The sequence below is a fragment of the Octopus bimaculoides genome, chromosome 21 (assembly GCF_046866305.1).
Source record: "Octopus bimaculoides isolate indiv1 chromosome 21, ASM4686630v1, whole genome shotgun sequence".
Taxonomy (NCBI): domain Eukaryota; kingdom Metazoa; phylum Mollusca; class Cephalopoda; order Octopoda; family Octopodidae; genus Octopus; species Octopus bimaculoides.
The window spans coordinates 7,894,122-7,908,119 of NC_142948.1; the positions used below are offsets into that span (position 1 = coordinate 7,894,122).

Consider the following 13,998-nt stretch of genomic DNA (forward strand, 5'->3'; position numbering starts at 1 on the left):
TAGGAAGGTAGAATCTGTTGTCAAACCTGTCCCACGATTTCTACATGTAATTTAAAGTTCTAGCCTTGTCTCCCTACTGTGTCACGCTGTTCCAGTCTAAGAATTTTATCAAGGGTACATATAGCTGTGTAACATCGTTCACTTAGACGCTAATTTAACAAGCAGACAGTTCAGCCGATCGAAAAAAACAACAAAAAAAAAAAAACTGAATGTTCTTCGTCGAAACCGACGCAGGACCTATCATTATTAGAGCGTCGCATAAAATGCCTTGCGGTATTTTTTCCGGTTCTTTACATTCTGAGTTCAAATCTCACCGAGACCAACTTTACATTGCATTCATTCGGGGTTTCGGTAAAATAAAGTACTTATCAAAGTGTTGGGGGGGGGGTCGATGAGGTGATCGATGAATTGATTAATCCCCCACCCATCAAAATTTCTGGCCTTGTGGCTTATATTAAAAATAATAAATATTTTTCACGTCAACGTCTCATGTTAGAAGCTTTCCTAATCACGGTTAATGCTTGTAGCTTTATGGTCTTCCGTAGTTGTCAGCGAAAAGCGTGTTGTGCGCCTGCGCAATTAATTCAACTTCTGCCCAAACAGGAAGATCTGCTTGAATAGCTTGAACGGTGATGTAATGTTTATGCAGAACCTGTTCTCGCCAACTTCTGAAACCTTTCTCCTACAGAAATTGGTTAAGAAGAAAACCGGCGGCAACGTATTATTTCCAGGAAAAGAAGAAGGATAAGAGAAAGGAGGAGGAATCGAAGAAAGGAACTGGATCGCGAAAGATGCTAGGGGAAAACCGATGCATTCTCCAGCCAGTTCTCCTCTCTTCGATGTCACAGTTAAATGAATGCTAGCTTCTATGTATGTATGTATGTATATATATCTGTCTATCGTTTATTGAAATCGCAGCTGGACATTAATAACCATCTATAGGAAATTACACAAGAGAAAAGAAAACAGTGTTGTGTGAAACAAAAGAAAAGAAAAACCAAAACGATCAATCAAAAACAAGACTTACCTTCAACACATTGTTGCTTGCTGTCCCAGACAGCAAATGTCTTTTCGTCTACTCTATATGTAGTGTCTTGATCTAGACCTTGTATAAATACATTGATATATATATATGTAGATCTTCTTAAAATTTACGATAATTTTTTAAACATTTTCATACAGCTGAAATCATTTGCTTGTTGACTTAGACATAAATTATTTTATTCTACATATATTAAAAGAAGAACCAAACCGAAACGGTATATAACCACAACCCCTCCCTCTCGAAATACACACAGGACGTTTTATCTTTTTTTCATTTTTTTTTGGATTGTCACGGTTGAATAGACCATTCAAGGGGGAACCAACACAAAACACACACACAACACAAACTCAAACCAACAAACAGACAAAAAAAATTATAGCTATTAAGTGTTATTATTATTTATTTCATGCCTGACGACGAAGGGGATAGCGGTCCCGGGCTGGTCGTTGTCGTTGGAGAAGAAGGAGGTCCTTTAGGGGTAATGAAAGATCACTCGTACACTGCTGTTTCCACGGAGTCTCCAACGAAATTATCCGAACAGGATATACCCGGCAGCAAAATGCCAAAGAAAGTCCGCAAATGGGAGATTTTTCCGGGAAAGAACAAATTCTGTTGTGACGGCCGAATAATGATGGCGAAACATACTGGAATTTTTTACTTTACTTGTACCTTGATAATTCTTACGAGCGGCTTGTTCTTTTGCTTCGAGTATGTATTGACCATTTTCTAAATGCTTGTTGCTCTTGATATCTATTTTATACCTTTCTCGTACCATTTATCGTTTTTGTTTTCTCTTTCAGAACTTTATTTTTTCTGTTTTTTTTCTTCATCTTCCCATTCATTTACTAAGTTGAAAATATCTCACTTCAACTTCATCATACTAACACATAAACTAATATAAGACTTATGTATTTGATTTCTTTCTCTGTAAATATATATACATTTGCGTAGTCTTTAAAATTAACTAGACATTATATATGTTTACGATCGAAACTGCATCTCTCTCCCTGTGTATGTGTATATATATATATATATATATATATATATATATATATATATTGTTTGTAAGTTAAAAGGTATACACAGTTTCAAAGAAAATGATAAATTCCAGGTGATCATGTGTAGTACTATCAACTGGAAATGGAAACAAAAATTTCAATTTTATACACACACATACACACACATATATATTTGCACCCATTCCATTTATTCGTTCTACTCTGTTGCTGTTCAATATTAATTCATCATGATTCAACAGTTGTAAGCTCTCTCTCTCTCTCTCTCTCTATCCATTCACTGCTGGTTTATTCTCATCTTATTTCCAGAAGCTACAGAATAATTTTAACCTTTCTTTTTTCCTTCGGTTTTCATTCACTTTCTCCCACCCATCAGTTTATTAATTACAAACGGAAAAGATTTTCTTCATTTAAAATACAAATGTCAACATTTATCTACATATTTTTCCTTTTTCTTTCTCGAACACACGCACATATATATTATATGTTTCGCTTCATCTATAAATCTATCACTGATCAGGCTAGCTCTATTACATATGATGTCAGCTCGCTCATTTATGGTGTGTGTGTTGTATGTATGTATATATGTAGGTATATATGTATAAGCAAGCTACAAGTCTCTGCTTCCTATATCAATTCACATCCCGTGTCTTCATTTCCTCCCCTATTTCTACATAGAATCAACCTCCCAATCTAACATTTAAACGTTTCATTACCTTTATACATATCCCTCTATGCTGCTGTATATCTCTACACATCTCTATTAATTCTACCATCATATCTAGTAGCATTTACACACCATTCTATATAGAAGCCCTTATTAATTTAGGTTGCCTCACGTTTTGCAGATATCATAATTGTTCATAGCTTATTAATATATATATATATATATATATATATATATATATATATATATATATATATTATTGATTTCCAACTAATGCGTGCTTATCTTTTTCTTTTCGATCTTCCTGGACAACCAAAGTCACTATCAATATGATTATTTAATGGTGTTTTATGAAATATTTAGAACGAACTTCCATCTCTCTCAATCTTTCTCTTTTTAGGTATTAAAAATATATGTCTTTCTCGATATATACATAGCCTGATACTGTAAACGGAACATACACGTACGTGTATGTAACCTTTATGAAGGCTAGGTTATATATATATATACATACACATGCACACACATTATAATATGTGTCTGTGTGAATACAAAGTAAATCTATGCGTGCGCGTGTGTGTGTATATATATATATATATATATATATATATATATATATATATATATACGTTTGTTTTTTTATGTTCAGTTGTATTAAAAACGGCGAAAGTAAATAATTCGTACACTCGGGGTTTAGGGTTAGTTTTTGTTACCCCGAAGACGGGTGGTGTACGTATTCTTTTCCTCCTCCCTAAAAACAATTTTTTGGGCGATCTTTCGATACTAGGCCGGAATATCGAGCTTTTCCGTAAAAAGTGTCTTCGGCGATCTTTACCAAAGATCGCCAATTTTTTATTAATCTGATAGGTTACTCAATACTTTTGTAGAGTACAAATTTGTTCTTAAACGATGAATGTTGTGGACAGCGACATCGAAGTTTCGGCCTGTTAAGCCATCGGTGGCTTAGCTGGCGGAAACTTCGAAGGTACTGTCAACAACATTCTGGTGTAAGAATTATATATAGAAACTCGGTATTCGTAACACATATTCACCTACACACACACGCAGTGCTACTACAAGTAGTGTTGCTGTCTGTCATCGAGGCACATGGCCAGGATTAGGAAGTGGCTACAAACGAAGGAAATTAAAACAATAGTTAAACGCGAAATTACTAACAATCGAATAAGCAATATAAAAAACGGCTTTCGTATTAACAGCATCTTACTCATATGACAACAGGAATTCTGTTACGAAACTTAAAGAAAAAATCGTGAACCTAATTGTTTTTGAGGAATGTTTTTGACGTCTAGTAATGTATAAGTGAATAATTGTGTGATATATACATATATATATATACTCTATATATATATTTGTGTGTATATATATATATATGTATACACTACATATGTACACACAATATATGTCTATATATACTCTCTATATATATATACATACACACACGGTACATACGTGTATACAATATATTATACATATATACACACTCACACTACTTTCTCTCCTTGTCTCTCTCTGTATAAATAGTATAATATATTTATATACACAATACTATATATATATATATATATATACACATATATATACATATACACACACTCACACACACACACACACACACATCATTTTAACATTCACATGGGTCAAATGGAGTGTGTGTGTGTGTGTATATATTTAATCATTTAATGTCTGCTTTCCCTATACATATGTTTAGACACACACACACACACAGAAACACAGTTTTTAAATTAAGGGTATTTTAAATTCCATACAAGGTAAATTCTTGACATATCGAACTTATCTTCGAGGAATGGTAATGAAATCACTTGCTGGAAACTGGGACCAGCAACAAATGAGGAAGGGAGATAATCTGAAGAATCTAGAATTCTCCAAAATTGACATGCCATTAAAGAATAGACAGTGTGATTATCTGGAGACAAGAGGCCTGCTGTGGACGTTTCTGCCTCAATAGACATCATCAGCACAGAAGTTGTCCTACCTTACCTCAAGCAGATGGACCATATATGGTTTGTACTCTTTTGTATATGTCTAAGTAGACATTTACAAAAGAGTACAAACCATATATGGTCCGGGTAATTTGCATAATTGAAAGGAAAATGGGCTAAATTAAATAAGGTGCAATTATATAGCTAGTGTAGCTGTGTTGTTGAGAAGCTTGCTTTGCAATTTCCTGGTTTTGAGTTGAGTCCCATTGCTGTCACCTTGGGCAAGTGTCTTCTACTATAACTCTGTGCTAACCAATTCCTTGTGAGTAAATTTGGTAGATAAAACCTGAAAAAGCCTGCCATGTATGTGTGTGTGTGTGTGTGTGTGTGTGTATACACACACACACACACACACACACACACACATATATGTATATATATATGTGTTTGTCATCCCTGCTACCATTTGATGATAACTGGTGTTGGTTTGTTTGTGTTCTCGCAGACTGATAGAATAAGTTCTGTGTCAAAAAAAAAAAGTACTGGAGCCCATTTTCAAGGTGAAGCCCCAGTATGGCCACAGTGCAATGACTGAAACTAGTAAAAGACAAAAAGAATAACTCAGAGTGGCCAGTGGTATGTATTTGAACAACAGGGTTGAAAAAGAGTATATTTAATATCATAGAAGATAGTTTCTCAATTACCAACATTATCTCCAGTTTCAACCATGTTATTTTTACATCATCCTGGGAGCAGATATACTATCAATAAATAGTCCATTTCGTATGGTATTTTATATATATTTAATACCCCGTGTAGTCTTTTACCTGGCCAGCTCCTATCAAACATTCCAACCCATGCCAGCATGGAACGCGGACGTTAAATGATGATGATATACATACATACATTGTCTACCAAATCCACCCACAAGACATTTGCCCAAGGTGCCACATAGTGGAACTGAACCTGGAACTATATGGTTGGGAAGCAAGCTTCTTGTCACACCAACATACATTTAAACATTATGTATATTGCACATCCACATATATATATCATAAGATATATATATATATATATATATATATATATATATATATAAAGTATATACACACATGCACACACACATGTACAGTACTGTGCAAAAGTCTTTGGCCACTTTCAACTATTGTAAATTTCTGCTAATTGCTAACTTACAAGTGGATGTTTTGCATTGTGTTTTTTACAGATGAAACAGTGGCCCTGTTAGAATCATTTCCATACCTAATCATTATATTTTGTAGTAGGGGTTCTGAATGAAAGGGAAATATGTAATATGACCACCAAAAATGGCTGTACAAAAGTTTTTGGTCACCTTACATAAACCAAAAAAGATAGTGTTTTAAAACAGAAAAATGTCTATAATGAAAATTTATTACATAATGTTCATTTCAAGAAGTTACTGTACATTGTTAATATTTTATGTGGCTTCTCTTAGCTTGAATAATTGCTTCAGTATGCCTAGGAAGAGATGCATATAAATCCTTCACCATCTTCACAGTTATGAGATGCCATTCTCTGTGGTTGAGCTCCCATGTCTCTTCAAGATTGCCTGGATTCTTCTGATGAACTCTTCTCTTTAGTTCTGACCACATTTGTTTGATGATATTTAAGTCAGGGCTCTGAGCTGGTCAATCTTTCAACATGGTAACACCTTCATCAGCCAGACTCTGTTGTGTTGCACATGATCTATGGCATGGAGCTGAAAAATTTCACCTTCATCCAAGTCTGGTATCAAATTGTCCTTCAACAACTGAATGTATTTCGCACTCTTCAAGTTACCGTCAGTTTTAACCAACTTTCTTGAACCATCACTTTTTATGTATCCCCAAAGCATCAGACTCTTACCCCACAAAAATGCAATGAGAAACATCCACTTATAAGTTGGCAATTAGTAGAAATTTACAATAGTTGAAAGTGGCCAAAGACTTTTGCACAGTACTCATCATCATCATCATCATCGTTTAACGTCCGCTTTCCATGCTAGCATGGGTTGGACGATTTGACTGAGGACTGGTGAAACCGGATGGCAACACCAGGCTCCAGTCTGATTTGGCAGAGTTTCTACAGCTGGATGCCCTTCCTAACGCCAACCACTCAGAGAGTATATAGTTAACTATATTTAATATATACATATATGTAATAGTACTTATATATATATATATATATATATATATATGTAGTATTAGATATATACAAGTATTATATATGTACAATTTGTATGTATCTATACATGTGATATATATGTAATAGTTATCCTTTTACATCTGCTTTCCAAAATGACTTTGGTTGCATATTTTGACAGGGTCCACCATTTCAGAGGACAACATCTTGTTTTAGTGTCCCAGTTTTTGTATTATTTCTCTGTCTGGAAGCCCTCTCTAACCATGTGTTTTGCAAAGTGTACCTAAGGCACTACAGTGGTTGCTTTGTAACTTGCAAAACTGAAGAGTTCCTCAATTGAAAGAGTGAGGAAGAAGTAGGGTGGTTGCTTTAATTGAGGTTTTCAGGAGTTGAAGTATCATGGGGGAATTGGAAACGGGTTTTCTGTTGTAGCTATCCTGCATTTTACATGGGTAGAGGGGAAGACTGGAGTGGAACCCAAGGAGAGGTAAATATGGTGGTGACAAGATGCTAGATCAGTGGTTCCCAACTTGTGGTTTGTGGACCCTTGGTGGTCTGTCAGCATGTTAAGCTGACAGACCTTTCAATACCTTGGGGTCCATGGGAAAACTTGTTTAAATAAAAGGGATCCTTGGTAGTGAAAAAGTTGGGAACCACTGTGCTAGAATGTACCCTTCCTCATAGTAATCTCTCCTAGAGATGTATCGGAAGGGAATGTGACTACAGAAGAGTTAGGGATCATGGTGAGTAAGGTAAGAGTGAGGGAGGAGATTGAGATGGATGTAAACATTGGATGGAGGTGGTCAGATACTCTGGCACTCTGTCGGTTATGACAAGGATTCCAGTTGATCCGATCAACGGAACAGCCAGCTTGGGAAATTAATGTGCAAGTGGCTGAGCACTGTGTAGACACATCATCATCATCATCATCATCGTTTAACGTCCGCTTTCCATGCTAGCATGGGTTGGACGATTTGACTGAGGACTGGTGAAACCGGATGGCAACACCAGATCCTTATTGTAGTTCTTGAGGAGATTCAGCATGACCGTCTAAATTACAGGTCCAACTCATTTTTGTCACCTGTGTGGACTGGAGCAGCATGAAATAAAACATCTTGCTCAAGGACACACCTGCTGCTGAGTATTGAACTCATGATCTTATGATTATGAGCCAAATACCCTAACCACTAAGCCACATGCCTTCACTGGTTAGATATAAATAGAGAATGAATGTTAATGAATGGTGAACATGGATGGGAAATGAATGGCGGCGGGGATGATAAGAATGAAGGGTTGATGTTAAGAGTGGACTAGCAATGAGGAGAGGGAATTGTGGTTAACTGTACAGAATATCAGGAACAGGTTCTGCTTTAATTTAAAAAAATTTTTTTTTTACAGTAGCAGAATAATGTTAGTGATGGAGGGATGGTTAATCAGGTGATTAGTAGTGGGTTGGGGGAAGAGTGAGAGATGGAAATGAATACCAACCAGAAGTGGGGAGTGGGTGGTTGATGAAGCGTGAAAGATGGATGTCAATAGGAAATGGCTTGGGGAAGGGACTCAGTCTTGAGCGGTAGTTTGGGGAGGGGAGGTAGATGCAGGAGTTATCAATTTCACAGGGTCTTGATTGTGTGCTCACCCATTAGGCTTTGAGAGCCTTAGACACAATATTTTAGTATGGCTGGGCAGGTCTTCTTCTCAGTTTCTGTGTATTGTTAATCATCTTAGATCTCTGATAGCTCTTCCATGAGTCTCAGCATCTTGAGTCCTGCCTTCACCATGTCATTCCAAGTCTTCCTAGGTCTTCTTCCACAGGATCTATCTACTGTGAGTGATCAGCCCTTCTTTTTACAGCTTTCTTCATGCATGTACATCACATGCTCAAACCACTGCAGTCTTCTCTCTTTGCATATGAAGCAGGTGTTGAAAAGTTCCTGGCTTTGGGTAAAAGAAAATACAAGAGAATCAGTTAATTATGATTTAATTCACACACCTATTGCAGCAGTCCTTCAGTTTTTCTGAGCCCTGTAAAAGAACTCAGAAGGATGGGTCTCCAACTGGGCCTTTCACAACACCCTTAAAGCCAGGAACTTTTCAGCACCCCCTCATATTTCATCTGAATTACTCTTATGCTTAGTTTTTCTCTCAGTACATTTGTGCTCTATTGATCATGCACGCTAATGCTGCACATCCAGTGGTGCATACTTGCCTCATTCCTTTCTAGTCTTCACAGGTCCTCTACAGGGCTTGTGTTTCACTAGCATGTAACACAGAAATTGCTACACAGGCATCATACAGTCTGTCTTTCACTCTAAGAGTGAAACTTTTTGCTGGCAAAGTTGCTACACTGGCCACTGTACTTTCAGAACATCACCACTGCTACTTAATTTGCTTAGTTAACAGGAGCTATCTACTACCCTTAGGGATCCTCCTGGGCATTTGAGGGCATCAGTTTCCTGTATATTTATTGTTCCTGTGTATCTGTCACATACAAAGTCTGCTTTCTCTGTTAACCCCTCTATAATTCCACTGCACCTCTTGTGTCTCCACAATTTACATTGGGTTCATCATATCAAATTTCTACTCACTCTTTCTATATTTTAAGTCCAGTTCCCTAATGGTAACAGGTTCCCATCAGTTTTCGTAGTTACTTAGACTAACATCTACTTAATTAACCACAAGGCCCTTTGATTCTGAATTTTGCTTTCATGCTGGAATATCTTCTCTAATCCTGTTACAGGTTCAGTGATAAGAACAAAGTAATCACCATGATAGGAGTTTCCATAGGTATCCAGTCTTAAACTACTCTGTTGTGGCCTGCAGGACTTTGATAAATACAAGGGGACTAAGTACTGAGCCCTGGTAGACACTTACCTGCACACTAAATTTATTACTGATTTGTTAATTTCTACCTTGCTGACAGCAACCCTGTATGTGGCTTGTATGACTCACAAGCCATTCATCTCCTAGCTTCCTCAATAACCACCAGAACACTGAGTGAAGGACTCAGTTGAAGGCTTCCTGGTGTAGTTACTTACTCTTCTTATCTAGGTACCTTTCCTGCAGTTGTCTCAGTTGGAAGATGGCATTAGCAGTACTTTTCCCTGATACAAAACTGAACTGCATTCCATCTCAGCTAACTCTCTCCCAAATTAATTGAGCTATATCTTTTTCATGACTCTCATCATATCGTCCAGTAATTTGATACCCGTATAATTACCTCTCTTTTATATATATATATATATATATATATATATATATATATATATATATATTATTTGCTCATGTAACAGTTGATTATGATGCTGTTACACCAGTCATCATGTATGGCACCTTGTACAACCTACATCTGCTGTTCTTAAAGGCAACTATCAGATATCTTAAGCAGCTCAGCAGTTACTCTTGATGGTCCAGGGGGCTTTCCCAGCCTTCTCCTTAATTACTTTGCTCAGAACAGTTGGTTTCTCTTTGTTGGGTTCATTCTGGGAAGGCCCTTTTTCTCCCATGCATTTTTTACAGTTAATAGCCTTTTAAAGCTGCACTTTCAGTGCCTTTTTCTTTTAGAATCACTAAAAGCAAGTGCACCATTGTCCCTCTACATCTTGTCTCTGATAGACTGTCTTGCAATCTGGAATACTTCATACTGCTCTTCCTCTTGTCATAGAACATTGGCAAACATTCCATGTTCTGCTTCACACCTGTTACCTAGTTTCTCTTCTTGCTACTTGCTATAGTTCTCTGCTGTTTCCTTTCTTTCAGTTTTTCCAAGCCCGTCTCTACTTCTATGGCTCTGTCTCCTTCATTGTTTCACCACAATGCTACTTCTGGTCTGGCTAGTACTTTTGAACCAATCAAATTTGTAGTCCTCAACAGGTTGTTCTTGTAGGAACTTCCACTTGTCCTCTGTGCTCTAAATCTCTATTGCTATCTGCCTGTCAACAAGTACTTCTATATTTCCCTCACACACATGCTGTACATTTTGTACTATATATCATTATTTAACGTCTATATTCCATGCTGGCACGGATTGGATGAACTGGCAGGATCCAGCAAGCCTGAGGCTGTGTTGGTTTCTAATTTCTGTTTTTACAAGGTTTCTATGGCTGGATGCCCTGACTAATGCTACGTTATACATATTTAACGTAAACGAATAAGGTTTTGGAATTTGTTCAGGTACTTTATTAGCACTCTAATATGATCCACATCTGGCTAACCACATTGAATTATAAGGAACATAGCTTCGGCAGTACATATACTAAGATTGAAACGATACAGAAAAGATCAGTTTGGTTACTGCACAAGGATGACATGCAAATTCGTGAAGTGTTCCATATTTTGTTTTTTTTTGTCTCACCCATGCCAGCTTGGACAACAGATGTTAAATGATGATAATGAATTAAATGGTTCTTCACTCAATAGATAAATCCTGAGTTCACTTCATTAGATTTTTTTACAGCATACTGAGTGGAGTGGAATTTATTGAGAACAGTACTATAGTAAATAATTTTTGAAGATGTATATAATTCTCTGTTCTACTTGTATATATATATGTGTATATATATATATATATATATATATATATATATTTGTGTTATATAAATGTGTGTTGATTATATAAATGTGTGTGTGTGTTGATTATATAAATATGTGTGTGTGTTGATTATATAAATATGTGTGTGTATTGATTATATAAATGTATGTATGTTGATTATATAAATGTGTGTGTGTGTTGATTATATAAATGTGTATGTGTGTTGATTATAAATATGTGTGTGTGTCACACTATATGGATTCAACTAATCTGGTGGTACTCATAAAAAAAGTTCCTTAATGTATTCATCATCATCATCATCATCGTTTAACGTCCGCTTTCCATGCTAGCATGGGTTGGACGATTTGACTGAGGACTGGTGAAACCGGATGGCAACACCAGGCTCCAATCTAATTTGGCAGAGTTTCTACAGCTGGATGCACTTCCTAACGCCAACCACTCAGAGTGTAGTGGGTGCTTTTACGTGTCACCCGCACGAAAACGGCCACGCTCGAAATGGTGTCTTTTATGTGCCACCCGCACAAGAGCCAGTCCAGGGGCACTGGCAACGATCTCGCTCGAAAACCCTACAAGGCCAGTCAGGCGGTACTGGCAACGGTCACGCTCAGGATGGTACATCTTATGTGCCACCCGCACAAGAGCCAGTCCAGGGGCACTGGCAACGATCTCACTTGGCTTGCCGGGTCTTCTCACGCACAGCACATTTCCAAAGGTCTCGGTCAGTAGTCATCGCCTCGGTGAGGCCCAATGTTCGAAGGTCTTGCCTCACCACCTCAGCCCAGGTCTTCCTGGGCCTACCTCTTCCACGGGTTCCCTCAACTGTTAGGGAGTGGCACTTTTTCACGCAGCTATCCTCATTCATTCTCACCACATGTCCAAACCAGCGCAATCGTCTCTCTTGCACACCACAACTGATGCTTCTTTTCTACAAAACATAGAATACATAGTACGACACAAGAGGAAACCACAAGGAGTGTATAAAGTTATAAACAACAAGATGTATTTCATGTTAAACCATTAATCCCTCTGCATTTTTCCCCCTCTCATCCCTTTCTGTTGAAGAGCGTAGGTTCAAAACATCAAAGACTTGTCCATTCTTCCCAAGCATCAAACTAATACACCTTCTTGTTGTTCTCTAACATGTCTTGTCCCTTTTGTTTTTTGTACATCTGAACCACACACACACACACACACACATATATACACACACATGGCCAATCTGAGTTGCTTCGTTTAACACATTTTCTTATTATTTATGTAAATTACCTTAGCCATAAACGTCTTCTGCTTTTTTCTGTATATTTCGGTGTGTTTCATCTGCTGAAAATAAAGTTGGACAATTGCTCTGCTGATGATGGCCTCTTGGGGCAGAAACTTGCGACTGTAGCTGTCCACTTCTCAATAAACATTCAGACTGTCCTTTCTATAATGGCATGTCAGTTTTAGAGAATTCTTGAGTCTTGAGATTCTCTCCCCTTCACATTTGGAAATGGTACCAGTTACAACCAAGTGATTGTTCTGTTCTCTCTAGATGTGGAGTAAATCTTCAATGAATGAAGAGTTTATCTTGCATATTGTTTAATTTATCCTGATTCATACAAGTTGTTCATATATATATATATGCCTTTGGCCACTATGAATTATTTATATTTCTCTGTCTGTCTGTCTGTCTATCTCTATCTGTCTACCTATCCGTCTGTCTGTTTGTCCAAAACTAACAAACAAACCTATATGTAGTGTGTCTTTCTTTGCATGCATAACCATTAATAGTCGCAAATAATGCTTAGGTGTCGTCAACAAGTAATCCTTGATTAAACAAGAACTTCATTCTTATTTAATCATTGCATCTACTATCTCGAACGTATTTTTCTTTTAATTAATCTACTTGACGTCATTTTGTCTCGTGGTTATGATGATGATGATGGTGGTGGTGGTGGCACTCTCGCCAGTCAGACACCGGAAGTCAATAAAGGGGTGTGTCAGAAATTGATGTATGTAGATTGATCGTTCACTCAACACATTTCTTATTCTGATTATTTAACGAGCCTTGTGCGTACGTGAGCGTATACATGTATTACACACACACACACCTATATATATATATATATATGTGTGTGTGTGTGTGTATATATATATATATATATGCATGTATATATATGCATATATATGTATATATACATGTGTATGTATACGTGTATGTATATATGACTATATACGTGGTGTATGTATATATGTATATATACGTGTATGTATATATACGTGAATGTATACAATGTATATATACGTGTATGTATACACATGTATATATGTGTATGTATACACATGTATATATGTGTATGTATACACATGTATATATGTGTATGTATACACATGTATATATGTGTATGTATACACATGTATATATGTGTATGTATACACATGTATATATGTGTATGTATACACATGTATATATACATGTATGTATCCACATGTATATATACATGTATGTATCCACATGTATATATACATGTATGTATACACTTGTATATATACATGTATGTATACACTTGTATATATACATGTATGTATACACTTGTATATATACATTTATGTATACA

The 13,998-nt window shown here is 36.7% G+C and overlaps 1 protein-coding gene and 1 non-coding gene across 14 annotated transcripts in view; both read left to right on the top strand.

Moving 5' to 3' along the window:
- Nucleotides 1-597: 597 nt before the first annotated feature.
- LOC106880938 (palmitoyltransferase ZDHHC9) overlaps nt 598-13,998 on the top strand; it is a 169,219-nt gene continuing 155,818 nt past the window's right edge. For all 13 annotated transcript variants that reach the window (XM_089339432.1, XM_089339442.1, XM_089339434.1 and 10 more), the window contains exon 1: nt 598-1,753. In XM_089339432.1, coding sequence (XP_089195558.1) covers nt 1,452-1,753 — 302 coding nt within the window. In that variant the 5' untranslated portion in view covers nt 598-1,451. The remainder of the gene's footprint in view (nt 1,754-13,998) is intronic.
- LOC128250491 (U6 spliceosomal RNA) lies at nt 11,080-11,187 on the top strand. Its single transcript, XR_008266509.1, has one exon. It is a non-coding gene; the product is annotated as a U6 spliceosomal RNA (small nuclear RNA).